Here is a 16,989-nt window from a genome sequence, read left to right on the forward strand (position 1 = left end):
CGCCCCTGCTGGAGGCAGATGGGAAGTGCGGTGTTTTCCAGAAAGAAAAAGGGGGAAAAGCCCCTGCTCAGTGCTAGGAACTGAACCTAAGGAAGTTGCAAGGAGACGCTGGGGAGGCAGCATCCCCTTCCATCTCTCCCACATCTGGCGCAGTGTTGTATATGACTGGCTTTTACCACCACGTAATGTGACAATATCCATCTCTCCCCTTCCATCATTAACAAGACCTTGGTTCCTTAAACATAAAATGTGAAGCCATAAGTGTTGCCTCCATACAATGGCGCAATCTATTCATCTTTCATTTATTTCCACAGAAGCCTCAGAGTTCAGAATACCCCATAGGATGTACAGCATGGTCCAGATCAGCACTTTACTTAGCAGTAAGGGATACAGGAACACGTGCCATTTGTAATCCCTGGACATTTAAATCCCTTGGAATCAACGATCCTCATGCCAGGTATATCACAAAGTGCTGGATTTAAAAGCATTGAGAAAATTTTTGAAGATTTGCATCACAGGACATGTCTTAGCAAAGGTACAAAAACAGGCCATTTGTACACTCCTGAAACAGGTAAAATGTGCTCATATTTCCTCAGAATTCAAACAGCCATCCATATCCAGGAGAAAACAAAATCAGGGCTATGGGTGTGATGGGATGAGGATTTTCAGTCAGCTAAAGTGTGGGGCAAATATGAGACTTTTTAGTTGACAGTATCATAATCCAAGCAGTTATCAATGTTTCACAAAGCTGTCTCATCGGTTGGTTTCTAAAGGTGAAATTATCCCCCGCCCCCCCGTGGGAAGCCCTCTATGGTGGGATTGTGCAAAGGGACTATCTAAGATGGAGAGCTCATTCAGGGGATCTCTGACCCCTGTACACTGCAGAGGGAGTCTCTGTGCTAGGCCTGAACAAGCCAGTGCATTAACGGAAGGAAGGAATTGGGGAAGGGAATGGGATTCTCAAGAATGCAGAACTAGCGTCGGAGAACCTATTTGTAGGAGCGGACAGTGGCCATAAAGGGTCTGTGTTGCAGACCCTTAGCTTACATGCAGGTGATAGGATGTGTAAATTTCATTCCCTCACGACCCCTATGGAATTTTCTGCACAGTGCTCTATTAGTTAGCCTTTGAGTAGAATATGAGTGGGAATTTCACTGTAAAATAAATATTACCATTTATTTACACTATCTGATTTTGGTTTAAATGAATATAGGTGGGATGCAATATATTAAAAATGTATGTTCTTGCTCCAGTTACATTTGTCATTAGCATAATTTGCTGAACTTGTGTTTTAAAATAAGAAACATAGGCAAATTGGGGCATAGACATATCAAACCACCAGAAATAAGTTCCAAATTGGGCTACTTTTGGTATGCCAATGTAATTGTCTGTATTAGAAAAACTATAAAAAATTGTTTTAAAATGTAGAAAGACTGCTAGCTACCATGCGTTTTATTACTTTTATTTTGTTCCCTTTTCCGTTGTAGTGTCTTATGTGGAGTTTATGCATGTTCTTTGATCGCATTGGGCAAATTGCCTTATGTATGATAAATCCTGTTTTTAGTTGTTCTCTGTCATGGAAGCCATCACAGCACCTTCAGCTATGGATGCCTTATTATATTTAGGAATGAATAAACAGAGTAATCATTGACTGACTGGAATTAATATAGAAAAAAAATATTTTTTTTTTAAGACAGACCACATTTTTCCTGGTAGTCTTTCACAGACACAATTCACTTTCTGTTGCATTAATGCATAAGAAAATTATTTTCCATGAACCAAAGATGCCAGTTTGACTAAATATAATATATATATTTTTCAAATCCACAAAAATGTTAATCAGATTGTTAGAACATCTGCAAGCCTGTGTCGTGTTGTTACAGCTATTGCTGTTGGATTACTCAATAATTTGCATTTTGTTATGAGGACATGGGTGTGCACAGAGGTTCCAAGCTCACAGCTCATAATTCCAAGTATTCCTGCATTAACAATAATGAATGAAGGACATGAAGAGCATTAATCAACTAAAAAAAAAGCCCATGTGAAAATTTATCTAGTTCCTCTCTTACTCTTAACCCCCTCAACCCCCCCAAACCAAATAAATATGTAAGTAAAGCAGTAGTAAACTGGAAAATGTGTTATTACTCAAAATGAAAAAAAAAAAACAAACCCAAACCTGAATAAACCACATTGCTTACCATAAAACACTGTAGCTAATTTTTGTCAATTGCTTCACAAGAGTGGATGAAATTTGACACCATTACTACAGTGAGCAGTAAAACATTTAAATCAACACTAAAATGCCTCCAATCATTTATATTTCTGTACAAAATGTTAAGTGGCTGAATCAATGTTAAATTAACTGTTAACTGTACATTAACATAGTATTATGCCATAACATGGTAGAGCTACTTCAATTAAGAGCCTGTAAGCATTTCCATTATCCCAGTTTTCAGAGTTCTTAAGCCACCTCTTTACCTCCTCACACAAAATGTTCCAAACTGGGTGCTAATAATTTAGAAACAGATGTTTTGTAACTAAAACCCATTGACATTACATTACTACTTCATCCTGCTAGGTGCTGAGCACTTTGATGCTGATTTAGGAAAGACCATTGGGTTAAATTCTTACACCATTTCAGTCAGTGGCAAATTTCTTATGATTCCAAAGAGTCTAAGATTTGTCCTTAAGCATATAGTTAACTAAATATGTGAGTAGTCCCACTGACTTTATCTGAATTATATGGGTAACATTCCTCAGCCTCTTGCAGGATCATGGTCTCAATGAATGACACTAATTTCTAATTAATAAAGTTCACTTATTTGTTAAAAAAGACATGTCATTTTCAGTTCATTCTTTATTGTCTCTCTTTTAAGAGTATCTTTAGTTTACTACTACTTTCTTAACCTATAAATAGGTACAATTACTCAGTATTAAAGGATACAACATAGAAGGCCAAATTCTTCCTTTGAATAATAACTCGGTTGAAGTCAAACATTTATCTTACCTGCTTTCGAAAATGCATGTATAATTATTTTATGAGTTAATCTGCAATATCAAAAATAAATGAAAAGCAGTGCAATACCTTTAGCATACCTTGTCAAAAGTAAACTTAAAAAAAAATACATGTCTTTGAACTGACTGTGGTTCCTATTCTGCAGTAATGATACAGAGACATCTGCAGAGATTCAGTGAGATTCTGCTCAGGTAATGAAGTCCATGCATGCACAGTTGCAGGATTGGGGCTTAGTTCTAATTATTAGTGCCTAAAGTTTGAATGACCAATTCATAAAGTAAAACTAATTGTAAATATTTGTCCCTTTGTGGAATACACAAAAAACTGCTTTGAAATGTCATACTCCTGCATACAAATCTGAATACCCAACTATATACAAAAAATCAAGTTTTTCTTGCCTTCAAACATATTAATATATGTGGCACAATTATAGGAGGATTTGAATTTTTACACAATGATCAGTTCTAATACAAACTGAGAAAACTGAATGCAACAGCTGTTATTTGGCCTAGTTATCCTTTGTGTTTTTGTGGTATTATGCAAATGTGCTGTTGTACACTGAAAACAAAATCATGTTTTATAACCAAAAATATTTATACTAATAATATTGTCTTTGGTTGTAAAAGTGCTATTGAAGTCAAGTTTAGGAAACCTCAAACTCTTCTTAACACAGATATAATTTCATGAGTCATATATAATAGTACACACATTAAAATAAGTGGTGGTTCTTTGTATAGCATAATTGACAAACTGTATTAACATGATTACTGTCTAGATGCATGGGGTATTTTGTCCCTAAGTGTTCTATTCCTGAGTTACCCGACAATTTATATGAGAGGGAATGGTAGAGAAAAATTGGAACACTTTGGGCCTAACTTTGGCTTACCTGTGCATACCGACACAAACACCAGAAAACTTGCAGGAACAGCAGCGCAGTTGTTGTAGTGCACAGCAAAGGAAACCTTCTGCAGTCCTGGTTTCACTGTAGTTACAAGGAGCTTGCCATGCAGGCCATAACAAGTAAAGCAGAGGGGTATAATGTGGCACAGCAAAAGAGATACACGAGTATGGTTTGACTGTACATGTCCAACCCAACCTATCCATGACCTCTCTTTACACATCCCTAAACAATTTACTCCTTTTCTAAGGCCTTGTCTAGACTAGGAAAAGTGTGTGTGTGTGTGTGTGTGTTTTTTTTTAAATATATTAGCTAATATGTTTAAATTAAGTACTGTTAAAAATGTTAGCACCTAGTAGAGAGTTTAACATGTTTTTTAAAGCAGCACTTACTTAAAATGTGTTTGCCAGTACATTAAAAAAAACAGTTTTGTTTTAGTCTAGACAAAAGTAGTTGCAATAGATGGAACTGTTTGCAGAAGGAGACTTTTTTCAGGCTGCTCACAGCTAGAGTCTATGCACATATTAATGATACCATTGCAGTTTCTATATGTACCTCTTTGTGTTACTTTTCCTGCACTAGTTACAATTTGGACCCAGGATTAAGAGCAGGTTGGAAATACAAACTACTTATTGCAGGGGAAAAAAAATTACACGAGATGTAATATGGTCCAGTTCATTTGCTGGGAAAATCCACACTAAATAACATGTCTTACTAGTAACAATATGAAAAGAAATTGCAATAATTTTTTTTTAAAAATCAGAAACTAGAAAATAGTCAACTTTACAATGAAATATGGTTAAGAACCTGAAACATATTATACGTTAATGTCGGAGTCACTGAAAACAGTTACCATGATGTAACCAAATATCAACCAGAATATAGTGCAGTAATTTACCACAGAGATCGACGAGTAATGAATTTGATAGCTTAGCCTCAGTTTCCAACTTCAGATGGTGAAGATTAAATGTTAAGGGTGTTACTGTAAATGTAACACGAACATGGTTGATGAACATGTAAAATGAATATGGCTGATTTTCTAATTTTACCACATGGTTTACTTCAGAGGAAAATAAGCATTAGTAATAGTTCTGTAACTCAGTAAACAGTCACAAAAAATCAATACAACTCACTTCTTTGTTTATGTGGAAGATATTTAGTATGGGCTGCAAGTATTGGAATAATAATATGAACCTCCTGGTAGAATACCACAACTACATTTCTGAAAAACCACTTGGTTAATCTCAGTGTTGAATCTAGCTGTTTTAAATTACCAAAATACATAACAACAGTCTTAATGACAATACAGATACACAGTGCCAAAGAAAACTAGAAATAGTGTCCAAAATAATGAGCTAACAGCCAGCCCAAGTGACAAACATACATATGGCTGTTTATAAGGAATGGAGGAGTTTAGGAATGCAAATGCCTGAGGTCTCCAGAATGTTCCAGAGGATTGAATTATGAGGATTTACAAAGTCTGGATGAGAGCAATACTGCTCCTGTAGATGGTAGGCCCTAAAATGGAGGCATCCATCAGTTCATGTAGAATTTAGAGATATCTGTGGTCAAAATATATTCCATTGGCCTCATAATGTACATCAACAAATTAATATTGTATGGATGTCATTTCAAAGTCTCCTAAAGACGAAGAGGCATTATTAACATGATTAGAGCACAGATGGTTCAAACTGTATGCAGATATTCAAACTTGCTTTTTTGCATTATAGCTGCTTTTTTTTTTTTTTGCTGTTGAACTGTAATGAATTGTCTCATAATCTATTCCATCTTCTTGCCATTAGCAGGCTTTGAATGTTCACAAATAGGAGCAAAGAACTCATTTTCCAGAGGTTTAATCACACAAAGAGCGAATGCCTAATTCTCTAAATGAAATGGTCGGTGATCACTGAAGCAGAGATTTAATATATCACGGCAAATTAGGTAGATTTTAATAAATTACTTATCTCTCTGAATACTTTACATATGCTTATGAAGAAACATAGCCTGTTTGCAAACAGTGAAAACCCACAGCCTATAAAATCCTTTGAAGAAAATGACAAAGTAAATTAAAAAATGAAATGCATTATATCCTAGTTCTCCAGAGACAATCCTTTTGCTGCATTGATTCACAGCTCCATTAAAAATATCAATTAAATCTTTCATTGAGATTGGTTAAAAGCTAGAAAATTAACTTTCCAAGCTCTTTTCTAGCCACTGGTTATCCAGATACAAGGATCATTGTATGTGTTTGATGTAAGTTTTAAAAGTGATCAAAAAAACACTTGCCTGTCCCTACAGCTCAAACTAGGCGGAACAGAATCTGATTGATTCTTTTATATTTTCTTTCTGTGCTTTGATAGCTGTTGGTTGAAACTGTAAATCTCTTTTACTGTATATGAAAATTGAGTCCACCCTCCCCCTCCTTCAAATCATGGTAATCATAAACAACTACTTATAATGTTAGTAGAAGGGCAAAAGTTATTTTTAAAAAGCTTGCAGTAATTTAATAAGTCTTTGCGACTAGCCTCATTCTTTATACTTAATTGATAGAAACTGCACGCATCAAAGAAAACGCATACTGAGATTTAATGTGCATAAAATGGATATTAGCATTTTAAAGAGGCAGATTAACACATTAATCCAAGTAATTTTCATATATTGCTTCTAATAAAATCTTCACAGTATAAAATTCTTAATGAGGCTAATCACAGGCATTGCATTTAGTGGGGTGATTAGGGATAACATAAAAGTGTTTTCTAAGGCTTAAGCTTTTTTATTAAAAATTAAAAATTCAACTTGCATTTTTATTACTGTTTTATGTAAGAAAAAATGTTGAAAATGCAAATAAAGCACATCATTCAATCATGTAGGTATTAATTATTTACAAGACGTTGTCCATTGTGGAGGGAGTCTTAGCCTTAGGGGGAAATATAAAAACAAACAGACTGAAAAGTATACAAAACTTTACAACTATAAATCAAGCATCCTTTTCATATAAATTATACATTAAATATACTGTAGTAATTACAAAAATCTCATCTTCGAAGAGCTATCAAGCATGTATTTACACTGGGAGAAGCAGCATATGTAGGCACACTTTTCTTTCATGCCTCCTAGTCATCTTTGTGTTCCTCATAGACTGAGCGCAGAGCATGGAGGGCCTTCACTGTTACTTTGAGCTTTCCAATCACAGCACTATCATCTTGTGAATCGAAAACTAGAAAGAAAACATCAGACAACAATATTAGCAATTTAATTTAGTTTTTGTGTTACAATAATTTCACTTTAGCATTTGGAAAGATTAAAAGGCACTCATACAAGGTTAAAAAAATAGCTGTCAGTTCTAGTGCTGAATCCTGCAAGATGCTGAGTACTATCCACTCAACTGAAGGGGAGAAGATGGTATTCGGCACGTTACAGGATTGAGTCCTTCCAACACTAGGATGGAGAAATACTTTAAATTCCACCTCAATAATGTTTGGTGCAAGGTTCAATTTTCAAGCTAAGAAAGCAGAATTTATTATATACCTTCCCAAATTGTTTGTTCATTTTTCATAGTAAATAAATATCACATGAGGACATGTATACATTTAGGGTTTGATCCTGCTCTTGCTGAAGTCAATGAGTGTGTTGCCATCAACTTCAGTAGCAGTATAATCAGACCTTTGTTATCTATGCATTAGTACACAAGCAGATGAAGTGTGAATTGTCTATGTTATAGACAGCTGTGTGCATTATTGGGCTTTGAATCATGTAGCTCAGATATTAATATACAGATGACAAGTTGATGTTCTGGGTGAAGCACAATATGATTTTGACTCCAGGCTTCTTGCATGCTGTAGACAAATGTAGACAAAGACATTATTCTCCCTTAGGGTGAACTGTGACCAGATAACACATTTTTAAAACATTGACATCTTTGTCTACATTGGGTGCTTAAATGATGTTTAAAAACTTGACACTTAACATGTAGCTAACTCATTTTAAAATAGGGGCATAGGACCATCAGGAAAATGTTCTGACCCATGTGGTAGGTGGAGACAACCCTCGGGAGGAACAAAAGACGTGGGTGAAGCTGGACCTTATCCTTACGGAACACCAAGTATGGGGGCCCAGAGATCAGGGCTCTGAGTTCCGAGACCTGTCTAGACAACGTGATCGCTACCAGGAAGGCTACCTTCCACAAAAGGTGAGACCAAGAGCACGTAGCTAGCGGCTCAAATGGGGGAGAGGGACGGAGGGGGGGGGGAACAGGCACCATCAGTTCAGGTCCCACTGTGGGACAGGGCGCCTAACATATGGTAAGAGAGAATCCAATCCCTTAAGGAATCAGCCAGTCCTGGCCTGGGAGAATACCGTATGCCTCTGCACCACTGGGTGGAAGGCCGATATGGCCACCAAGTGCATCTTGACGGATGAGGGCGCCAGTCCCTGTGCTCTAAGGTGAAGGAGGAACTGGGCAGGGGGGAGCACGTGGTACCCCTTATACCGCACCATGGAGGTGCCACTCCAGGGGTCGCTGGGGCGCTCCCCTATAGGTACTGCTAGGGGAAAAACTTCCGACACCGGTGCATGTGGCGAGCACGCACACCTCTTGTGGAAAGACATGAGCAATCACTCAAAGAACCACCAAAATTTGGCCCTTTGACACCACAGAAATGCTATAATTGCCTACAATGCATAGATAGTTATTTGTAGTAGGATATTATTGACAAAAATGTTGAATATAAAATTAATAAGTTCAGAGGCTTTACTAACATTTAAAGAAATACTCTGCTTGTACAAAAGATAAAAATATACTAGTGAGTAACTAGGCCTAACCGTCTCAGGTTTTGTAAACTGATTAATCTAATAATACTTCACTAGTAATACTGTTCAGATTTTTTCCAAACCAGGGACTGTGTAACTCTTAGTTAGAAGATAATACTAATTATGTTAAATTCTTTACGCTTTAGGCAATACTATTTATTTTCAGGAATAAGTTGCAGGTGCAGATGAATTGTGACAATTTATTAAAGTGATACTTATGGTTCAATATTATAATAATAATTAAATAATTAAGTATGAAACCTCTTAGAGCAGAGAAGAAAAACTCTAGTAAAATTTTGAAATGAATGGATGTCAAAAGTTAAAACTAAGAACTCTGCTAAACTTACCATCAATATCTTGCTCAATTATGTCTTTTTCTTTCTGAAATATCTCCGTTAGACTGACGTAAGCAAAGCCAATGTCTTCACACTCAAGATCTTGTTCATCTTCTGGAGGGTCACTAACCACTGTAAATCGTATGCTGAGAAACAAACAAAAATTCTCACTCTTGAAATGATTCATAACACCCAATCACTTGGGGACTAAATCCAGACAATAAAACAAACAAATATAAAGACAGAGCATATCTAGAAATTCCCAATTTAGCATATAAAACAACTTTTGATCAGTGGTTCTCAACCAGGGGTACACGTAGTCCAAGGGGTATGCAGAGGTATTCCAAGGGTACATCAACTCATCTAGATATTTTGCCTAGTTTTACAACAGGTTACATAAAAAGCATTAGCAAGCTCAGTACAAACTAAAATTTCATACAACTTGGTTATATTGCTCTATATATTATAGACTGAAATGGAAGTATAATATTTATATTCCAATTTATTTATTTTATAAGCATATTGTAAAAATGAGAAAGTAAGCAATTTTTCAGTAATAGTGTGCTTCTGTATTTGTATTTTTATGTCTCATTTTGTAAGCAAGTAGCTTTTAAGTGAGGTGAAACTTGGGATATCCAAGATAAAGCAGACTCCTGAAAGGGGTACAGTAGTCTGGAAAGGTTGAAAGCTACTGCTTTTGATTAGTGCTTCTCAACACTTTCCATAGCAGAACTCAATTTTTCATAGCACATCATTCAGGTACACCTCCACTGCCTTCCCAGCTGGCTGAGATATGCCTCTCCTGCTCCAATTAGCAATACGGGAAGGACTGGTCATTTGTGACTCCAAGTTGAGATCCCGTTTTCATAAGGTGACACCCAATTGTTGTTCACATGGTAATATATTAAGAGAGGCAGAATTGCCACAGGACTGAACATAGCTCTCAGAGCCAGGAACTTCTAGATTCTTAGCTCATATTGTTCAGTCACTTCACCATTTTATAAATTAGGAAACTGAGGTACAGAAGTGATTATTCCCATATAACTCTCAGAGCTTTTTATGAGCACTCATGTATGTATAATGCTTTGAAAACGTAAAGCACTATTGTGCTTTTTACTGTGATGACCTTTATTTGCAATTTGTTTGAAATGGCAAATAAACTTTGTCTTCAGGTGGAGGGGGAACCTGGAATAATCAATTTCCATGTTATGTTTTTAATCTTAACAGGCATATGTATCCTTCAGGCTGAAAATGATTCATTAAATATCATCAGAATTTTGCTGGTTAAATCTTTCTGTACTACAGAAAGCCATCAAGCAGACGATCTGCTGCTTTACTTCAGCACATAATAAACTTTAGCCACACAACAAAATGCAAAGGTCACATTCTCTTGGCATTATACTGAATCATGATAAATAGACGGTAGAGCTGTAGGGGCTGGGCAAACCAAATAATAAATCGGCCAGATAGCAGAAATACTAGCCATATTCAGTGAAGTAGTAAATCAACTGCAAAATATTCAGCTGTAAGATATTTGGGAACTTCATCTGTAATAGTTACTAGAAGAGAATATTCTAGCTAAGAAAAACACCACTATTTCTTGTTCCAAAACAACAACAAAAGTTAGAATCCAAAGCCTGCTGCCCCAGAAGAACATCTCTGTAATGGAGTGTTATGTATTTGGTGTTCAAAGCTGAGTAATAACTAAATCCAGCAATCATGTATAAATACACAGCAAGTGCATCTCCATATGGATTTCCGGCATTCATTAATCTGAGTCCTTCGTTAGTTACCATGCTCAGTAAAGAGTGGTTCTTGTCTTAATCAATAATGCTATGATAATTTCATAAGGGTACAAAGACACTTATTACAATTTAAATAGAAAAAAAAATCAGTTCTGATCTTCTCTTTACCTGTCCTCACACTGTTGCAGCTGCATGCACTGAATGCCTGATACATACCTGCCAAACTTTTTCCCTATTCTGTTTCCTTTTGCTGTGCCCTACCCAGACCTGGCTCTAGGTTTTTTGCTGCCCCAAGCAAAAAAAAAAAAACCCTCTGAGAGCACAACTGCCAAAGGGAAAAAAAAAAAATAAAAAAAGGGGTGGGGTGGGGGTGACCGGAGTACCGTCCCTGGAATAGTTCCACCCCAAGCACGTGCCTAGAGCCGGTCCTGGCCCTACCCAGCCATCCCTGTCTTTTTGCCATGTCCCATTATCAACATCCATAAAAGAAAAAATATCTTAATTTCCCTTCTTTTCCGTCTGCTCTCATGCTGCTGCCCTCATCCCCCTGCCAAATATAGCTAATATTTTATCCCCATTACTGTGTACCCACAGTATTTTTTAAAAAAATTTCTAAATATAGTGTATTTGGTAAGACCTCTGAACACAATTTTTATCCAATCCAAATAAGGGAATACTTGCTCATCCCTAATGTCTAAGCCCAGCAGCTAAACAAAATATTTGCATATCTTCTGCAAACTTAAATTTCAGTCACTGCATCCAAGTATTACTTTTCTTCTAAACATATAATTGTAGTGTTCTGTTGGAGCTGATTTCAATTAGTGGCTTGTGCAGCGGCCAAAAACACTGGGACTGAGCAAATGACAGGAATTCAGAGCTAACTACTCTTTTGATATATCTTGGCAAAGTTGTTTAAACCATGAATCCTTGTAAACTTTACCACGTAAAATTTTGTTCAATAACCATGATCCAAAATGAGAAAATCAACTTACACGGAATTCAGGCCCACAAGAGATGATACCTTAAACAAAAAATAAACAAATCCTCCTAAAAGCCCTTAACAATATTAGCAACCACTGCAACATGCTTTTATAGTGTTGTATTTTTGCTGCTATAACTAATAAATATTTAGTTCATTTACTTAAACACCTGTTTTTAGCTAACAACAAACATAAGAAAATAAGAAAAAAAGGGGGGGACAAAGAAGAAAAATACCTCAGAAACTACATTAAGAAGGCAGAAGATCTGGCAGATTATGATGGATACAACTCTAAAATCTTTGGCATAGAACTAAGCAACAGAAGCAAATAAATAAAAAAACAAAAAGCAAAAATGGAAATAATTCTTGGATACAAAAGAGAATGTATCAAATGAATGTAAAAGAAAACTATTTAAACTCTCTAAAAGACAAAGGCGTGTTTGGAATACTGTGCACTTATTCTTAAAACTACAGAATGCAGCCGAAGTGATTCAGCAACTATGGTTACTCAAAAACTTTGAGAAATCAGTTATGTGATTGGGATGGTGAAGACAGAGGAGGGAATTGTGAACCAGCACAGTCATTACCTCACTGTGGCACAGAATACACAGTGGCCAAACTCAACCTTTGTAGGGTTCTTTTTTATTGGCAGTTAAAATAGCAAAAACACAATATAGCGGTAAGATTTCTTATCCATGTGAGAGTGTTCCTAGTGTTTTCCTCTAGGTCAAGCGTTCTCAAACAGGAGGTGGCGAGGTTATTAAATGGGGGTCGTGAGCTGTCAGTCTCCAACCCAAACCCTGCTTTGTCTCCAGCATTTATAATGGTGTTAAATATATAAAAAAAGTGATTTTAATTTATAAGGGGGGGGGGTGGCGGTCACACTCAGAGGCTTGCTAAGTGAAAGGGGTCACCAGTACAAAAGTTTGAGAACCACTGCTCTAGGTTCTCTCTCACAGACTCTAGTTCCCTCTGCTCAGAGAACCACTCCCTACATTCCCTTTCTGTGGTTCAGTAGGCTAATCTGCAGTACTACCAATGAGTCAGCAGCAACCAGTCGGCATTTCCAGGCAGAGTCCACTACCTCCTAACAGGGTAGGCAAAGACTTTGCCACCTTATCAAAGGTACCACTGAGAAATATTTTATAAAAATTCCAAGGGAATAGAGGGATAAAGGAATTTTCAACAGAATTTCTTTAAACAGGGAGTACTCCATATACAGGACTACTATTGGCAGCAAGAAGAAATTAATACATTATTAATTATTGATCCAAGACCCAACTCCACAGTGCTAAGCACTATACACACCTATGAGAAAAAGATAGTTCTTGCCCCAAAGAGCTTACATTCTGCATTCAAGACAAGAGACAACAGGTAGAGACAACTTACAGACAAAGGTTTTTGGGGTGTGGGGGTAGTGAGAAGAGAAAAAAGGTAACAATATGACAATTATTGTAATTGTAATGGTCTGTGATCAATAGGTGTCAGCTACTTAATCACTGTTGATTGATTTGAAGACTTCATGGCAGAGGTGGATTTCAATTACAACACAGAATACAAAGTGTACAGTGCTCATTTTGTATTTTTTTATTACAAACAATTGCACTGTAAAAATGATAAACAAAAGAAATAGTATTTTTCAATTCACCTCAGGCAAGTGCTGTAAGTGCAATCTCTTTCTCTTAAAAGTGCAACTTACAAATGTAGTTTACTGGTTACATAACTGCACTCAAAAACAAAACCATGTAAAACTTTAGAGCCTACAAGTCCACTCAGTCCTACTTCTTGTTCAGGCAATCGCTAAGACAAACAAGTTTGTTTACATTTAAGGGAGATAATGCTGCACACTTCTTAATTACAATGTCACCAGAAAGTGAGAACAGGTATTCGCATGGCACTGTTGTAGCTGGCGTCGCAAGATATTTATATGCCAGATACACTAAAGATTCATATGCCTCTTCATGATTTGGCCATCATTTTAGAGGACATGCTTCCATGCTGATGACGCTTGTTAAAAAAGTAATGCGTTAATTAAATTTATGACTGAACTCCTTGGGGGAGAATAGTGTGTGTCCTACTGTTTTACCCACATTCTGCCATATATTTCATGTTATAGTAGTCTCGGATGATGACCCACCACATGTTGTTTGTTTTAAGAACACTTTCACTGCAAATTTGACAAAACACAAAGAAGATACCAATGTGAAATTTCTAAAGATAGCTATAGCACTGGACCCAAGATGTAAGAATCTGAAGTGCCTTCCAAAACCTGAGAGGGATGAGGTGCAGAGTATGCTTTCAGATGTCTTAAAAGAGCAACACTTTGATGTGGAAACTACAGAACCTGAACCACCAAAAAAAGAACAACAACCTTCTGTTGGTGGCATCTGAATAAGACAATGAAAATGAAATGCGTCGGTCGGCTCTGAATCGTTATCGAGCAGATCACATCTGCCAATCTGCCCTGGAGGAAAATTCCTTCCCGACCCCAAATATGGCCATCAGTTAAACCCTGAGCATGTGCGCAAGACTCCCTAGCCAGCACCCAGGAAAGAATTCTCTGTAGTTACTCAGATCCCACCTCATCTAACATCCCATCACAGACCATTGGGCATATTTACCTGCTAATAATCAAAGATGAATTAATTGTCAAAATTAGGCTATCCTATCAGACCATCCCCTCCATAAACTTATCAAGCTTAGTCTTGAAGCCAGATATGTCTTTTGCCCCCACTACTCCAGAACTTCACTCCTCTAATGGTTAGAAACCTTCGTCTAATTTCAAGTCTAAACTTTCTATTGTCCAGTTTATATCCATTTTTTCTTGTGTCCACATTGGTACTAAGCTTAAATAATTCCTCTCCCTCCCTGATATTTATCCCTCTGATATATTTATAAAGAGCAATCATATCTCCCCTCAGCCTTCTTTTGGTTAGGCTAAACAAGCCAAGCTCTTTGAGTCTCCTTTCATAAGAGAGGTTTTTCATTCCTCAGATCATTCTAGCAGCCCTTCTCTGTACCTGTTCAAGTTTGAATTCATCCTTCTTAAACATGGGAGACCAGAACTGCACACAATATTCCAGATGAGGTCTCACCAGTGCTTTGTATAACGGTAATAACACCTCCTTATCTTTACTGGAAATACCTCACCTGATGCATCCCAAGACCACATTAGCTTTTTTAACGGCCATATCACATTGGCGGCTCATAGTCATCCTGAGATCAACCAATAGTCCGAGGTCCTTCTCCTCCTCTGTTACTTCGAACTGATGTATCCTCAATTTATAACCAAAATTCTTGTTATTAATCCCTAAATCCATGACCTTGTACTTTTCACTATTAAATTTCATCCTATTACTATTACTCCAGTTTACAAGGTCATCCAGATCTTCCTGTATGATATCCCCGTTCTTCTCTGTATTAGCAATACCTCTCAGCTATGTGTCATCTGCAAACTTTATTAGCACATTCCCACTTTTTGTGCCAAGCTCAGTAATAAAAAGATTACATAAGACTGGTCCAAAACGATCCATGAGGAACTCCACTAGTACCCTCCTTCCAGCCTGACAGTTCACCTTTCAGTATGATCTGTTGTAGTCTCCCCTTTAACTAGTTCCTTATCCATCTTTCAATTTTCATATTGATCCCCATCCTTTCCAATTTAGCCAATAATTCTCCATGCGGAACCGTATCAAATAACTTACTGAAATCGAGGTAAATTAGATCCATTGTGTTTCCTTTGTCTAAAAAATCTGTTGCCTTCTCAAAGAAGGAGATCAGGTTGGTTTGGCACGATCTATCTTTTGTAAAACCATGTTGTATTTGTCCCAATTCTCATTGACCTCAATGTCCTTAATTACTTTCTCCTTCAAAATATTTTCCAAGACCTTGAATACTACCGATGTCAAACTATCAGGCCTATAGTTAGTCGGATCACATTTTTTTTTCCTTTCTTAAAAATAGGAACTATGTTAGCAATTCTCCAGTAGTACACTACAACCCTTGAGTTTAGTGATTTATTAAAAATTCTTGTTAATGGGCTAGCAATTTCATGTACCAGTTCCTTTAATATTCTTGGATGAAGATTACCTGGGCCCCCCAATTTAGTCCCATTAAGCTATTCGAGTCTGGCTTCTACCTCAGATGTGGTAATACCTATCTCCATATCCTCATTCCCATTTGTCATTCTACTGTTATCCTTAAGCTCCTCATTAACCTCATTAAAGACTGAGGCAAAGTATTTGTTTAGATATTGGGACATGTCTAGATTATCCTTAACCTCCACTCCATCCTCAGTGTTTAGCAGTCCCACTTCTTCTTTCTTTGTTTTCTTATTTATATGACTATAGAACCTTTTACTATTGGTTTTAATTCCCTTTGCAAGGTCCAACTCTACATGGCTTTTGGCCTTTCTCACTTTATCCCTACATGTTCTGACCTCAATAAAAGACGGTTACTCACCTTTGTAACTGTTGTTCTTCGAGATGTGTTGCTCATATCCATTCCAGTAGGTGTGCGCGCGTCGCGTGCACGTTCGTCGGAGACTTTTACCCTAGCAACACTCGGTGGGCCGGCAGGGCGCCCCCTGGAGTGGCGCCGCTATGGCGCCGGTTATATACCCCTGCCGGCCCGCCGCTCCTCAGTTCCTTCTTGCTGGCTACTCCGACAGTGGGGAAGGAAGGCGGGTGTGGAATGGATATGAGCAACACATCTCGAAGAACAACAGTTACAAAGGTGAGTAACCGTCTTTTCTTCTTCGAGTGCTTGCTCATATCTATTCCAGTAGGTGATTCCCAAGCCTTACCTAAGCGGTGGGGTCGGAGTGAGACGCTGCGGAGTGCAGAACCGCTGAGCCAAAGGCGGCATCGTCTCTTGATTGGGCCACGAGCGCATAGTGAGAAGTGAACGTATGCACTGACGACCAGGTAGCTGCGTGGCATATCTCCTGGATGGGGATGTGTGCCAGGAAGGCGGCTGACGAGGCCTGAGCCTGAGTAGAGTGGGCGGTAAGACGGCCAATCGGGACGTGGGCGAAGTCGTAGCACGTCCGGATACAGGACGTTACCCATGATGAGAGCCTCTGAGCTGATACAGGCATACCTTTCATATGCTCCGCCACCGCTATAAATAACTGGGGCGAGCGCCTGAAGGGCTTTGTTCTCTGGATGTAAAAGGCGAGGGCTCGACGGACATCCAGGGTGTGAAGC

General features: G+C 37.8%; 1 protein-coding gene across 8 annotated transcripts in view; it reads right to left on the reverse strand.

The window, feature by feature from the left end:
- Window positions 1–5,047: 5,047 nt before the first annotated feature.
- RPGRIP1L (RPGRIP1 like) overlaps window positions 5,048–16,989 on the reverse strand; it is a 119,280-nt gene continuing 107,338 nt past the window's right edge. For all 8 annotated transcript variants that reach the window (XM_050922519.1, XM_050922517.1, XM_050922523.1 and 5 more), the window contains 2 exons: window positions 9,071–9,204; window positions 5,048–7,131 (listed from right to left, as the gene is read on the reverse strand). In XM_050922519.1, coding sequence (XP_050778476.1) covers window positions 7,028–7,131; window positions 9,071–9,204 — 238 coding nt within the window. In that variant the 3' untranslated portion in view covers window positions 5,048–7,027. The remainder of the gene's footprint in view (window positions 7,132–9,070; window positions 9,205–16,989) is intronic.

This window comes from Gopherus flavomarginatus, chromosome 14 (genome assembly GCF_025201925.1).
Source record: "Gopherus flavomarginatus isolate rGopFla2 chromosome 14, rGopFla2.mat.asm, whole genome shotgun sequence".
Lineage (NCBI taxonomy): Eukaryota > Metazoa > Chordata > Testudines > Testudinidae > Gopherus > Gopherus flavomarginatus.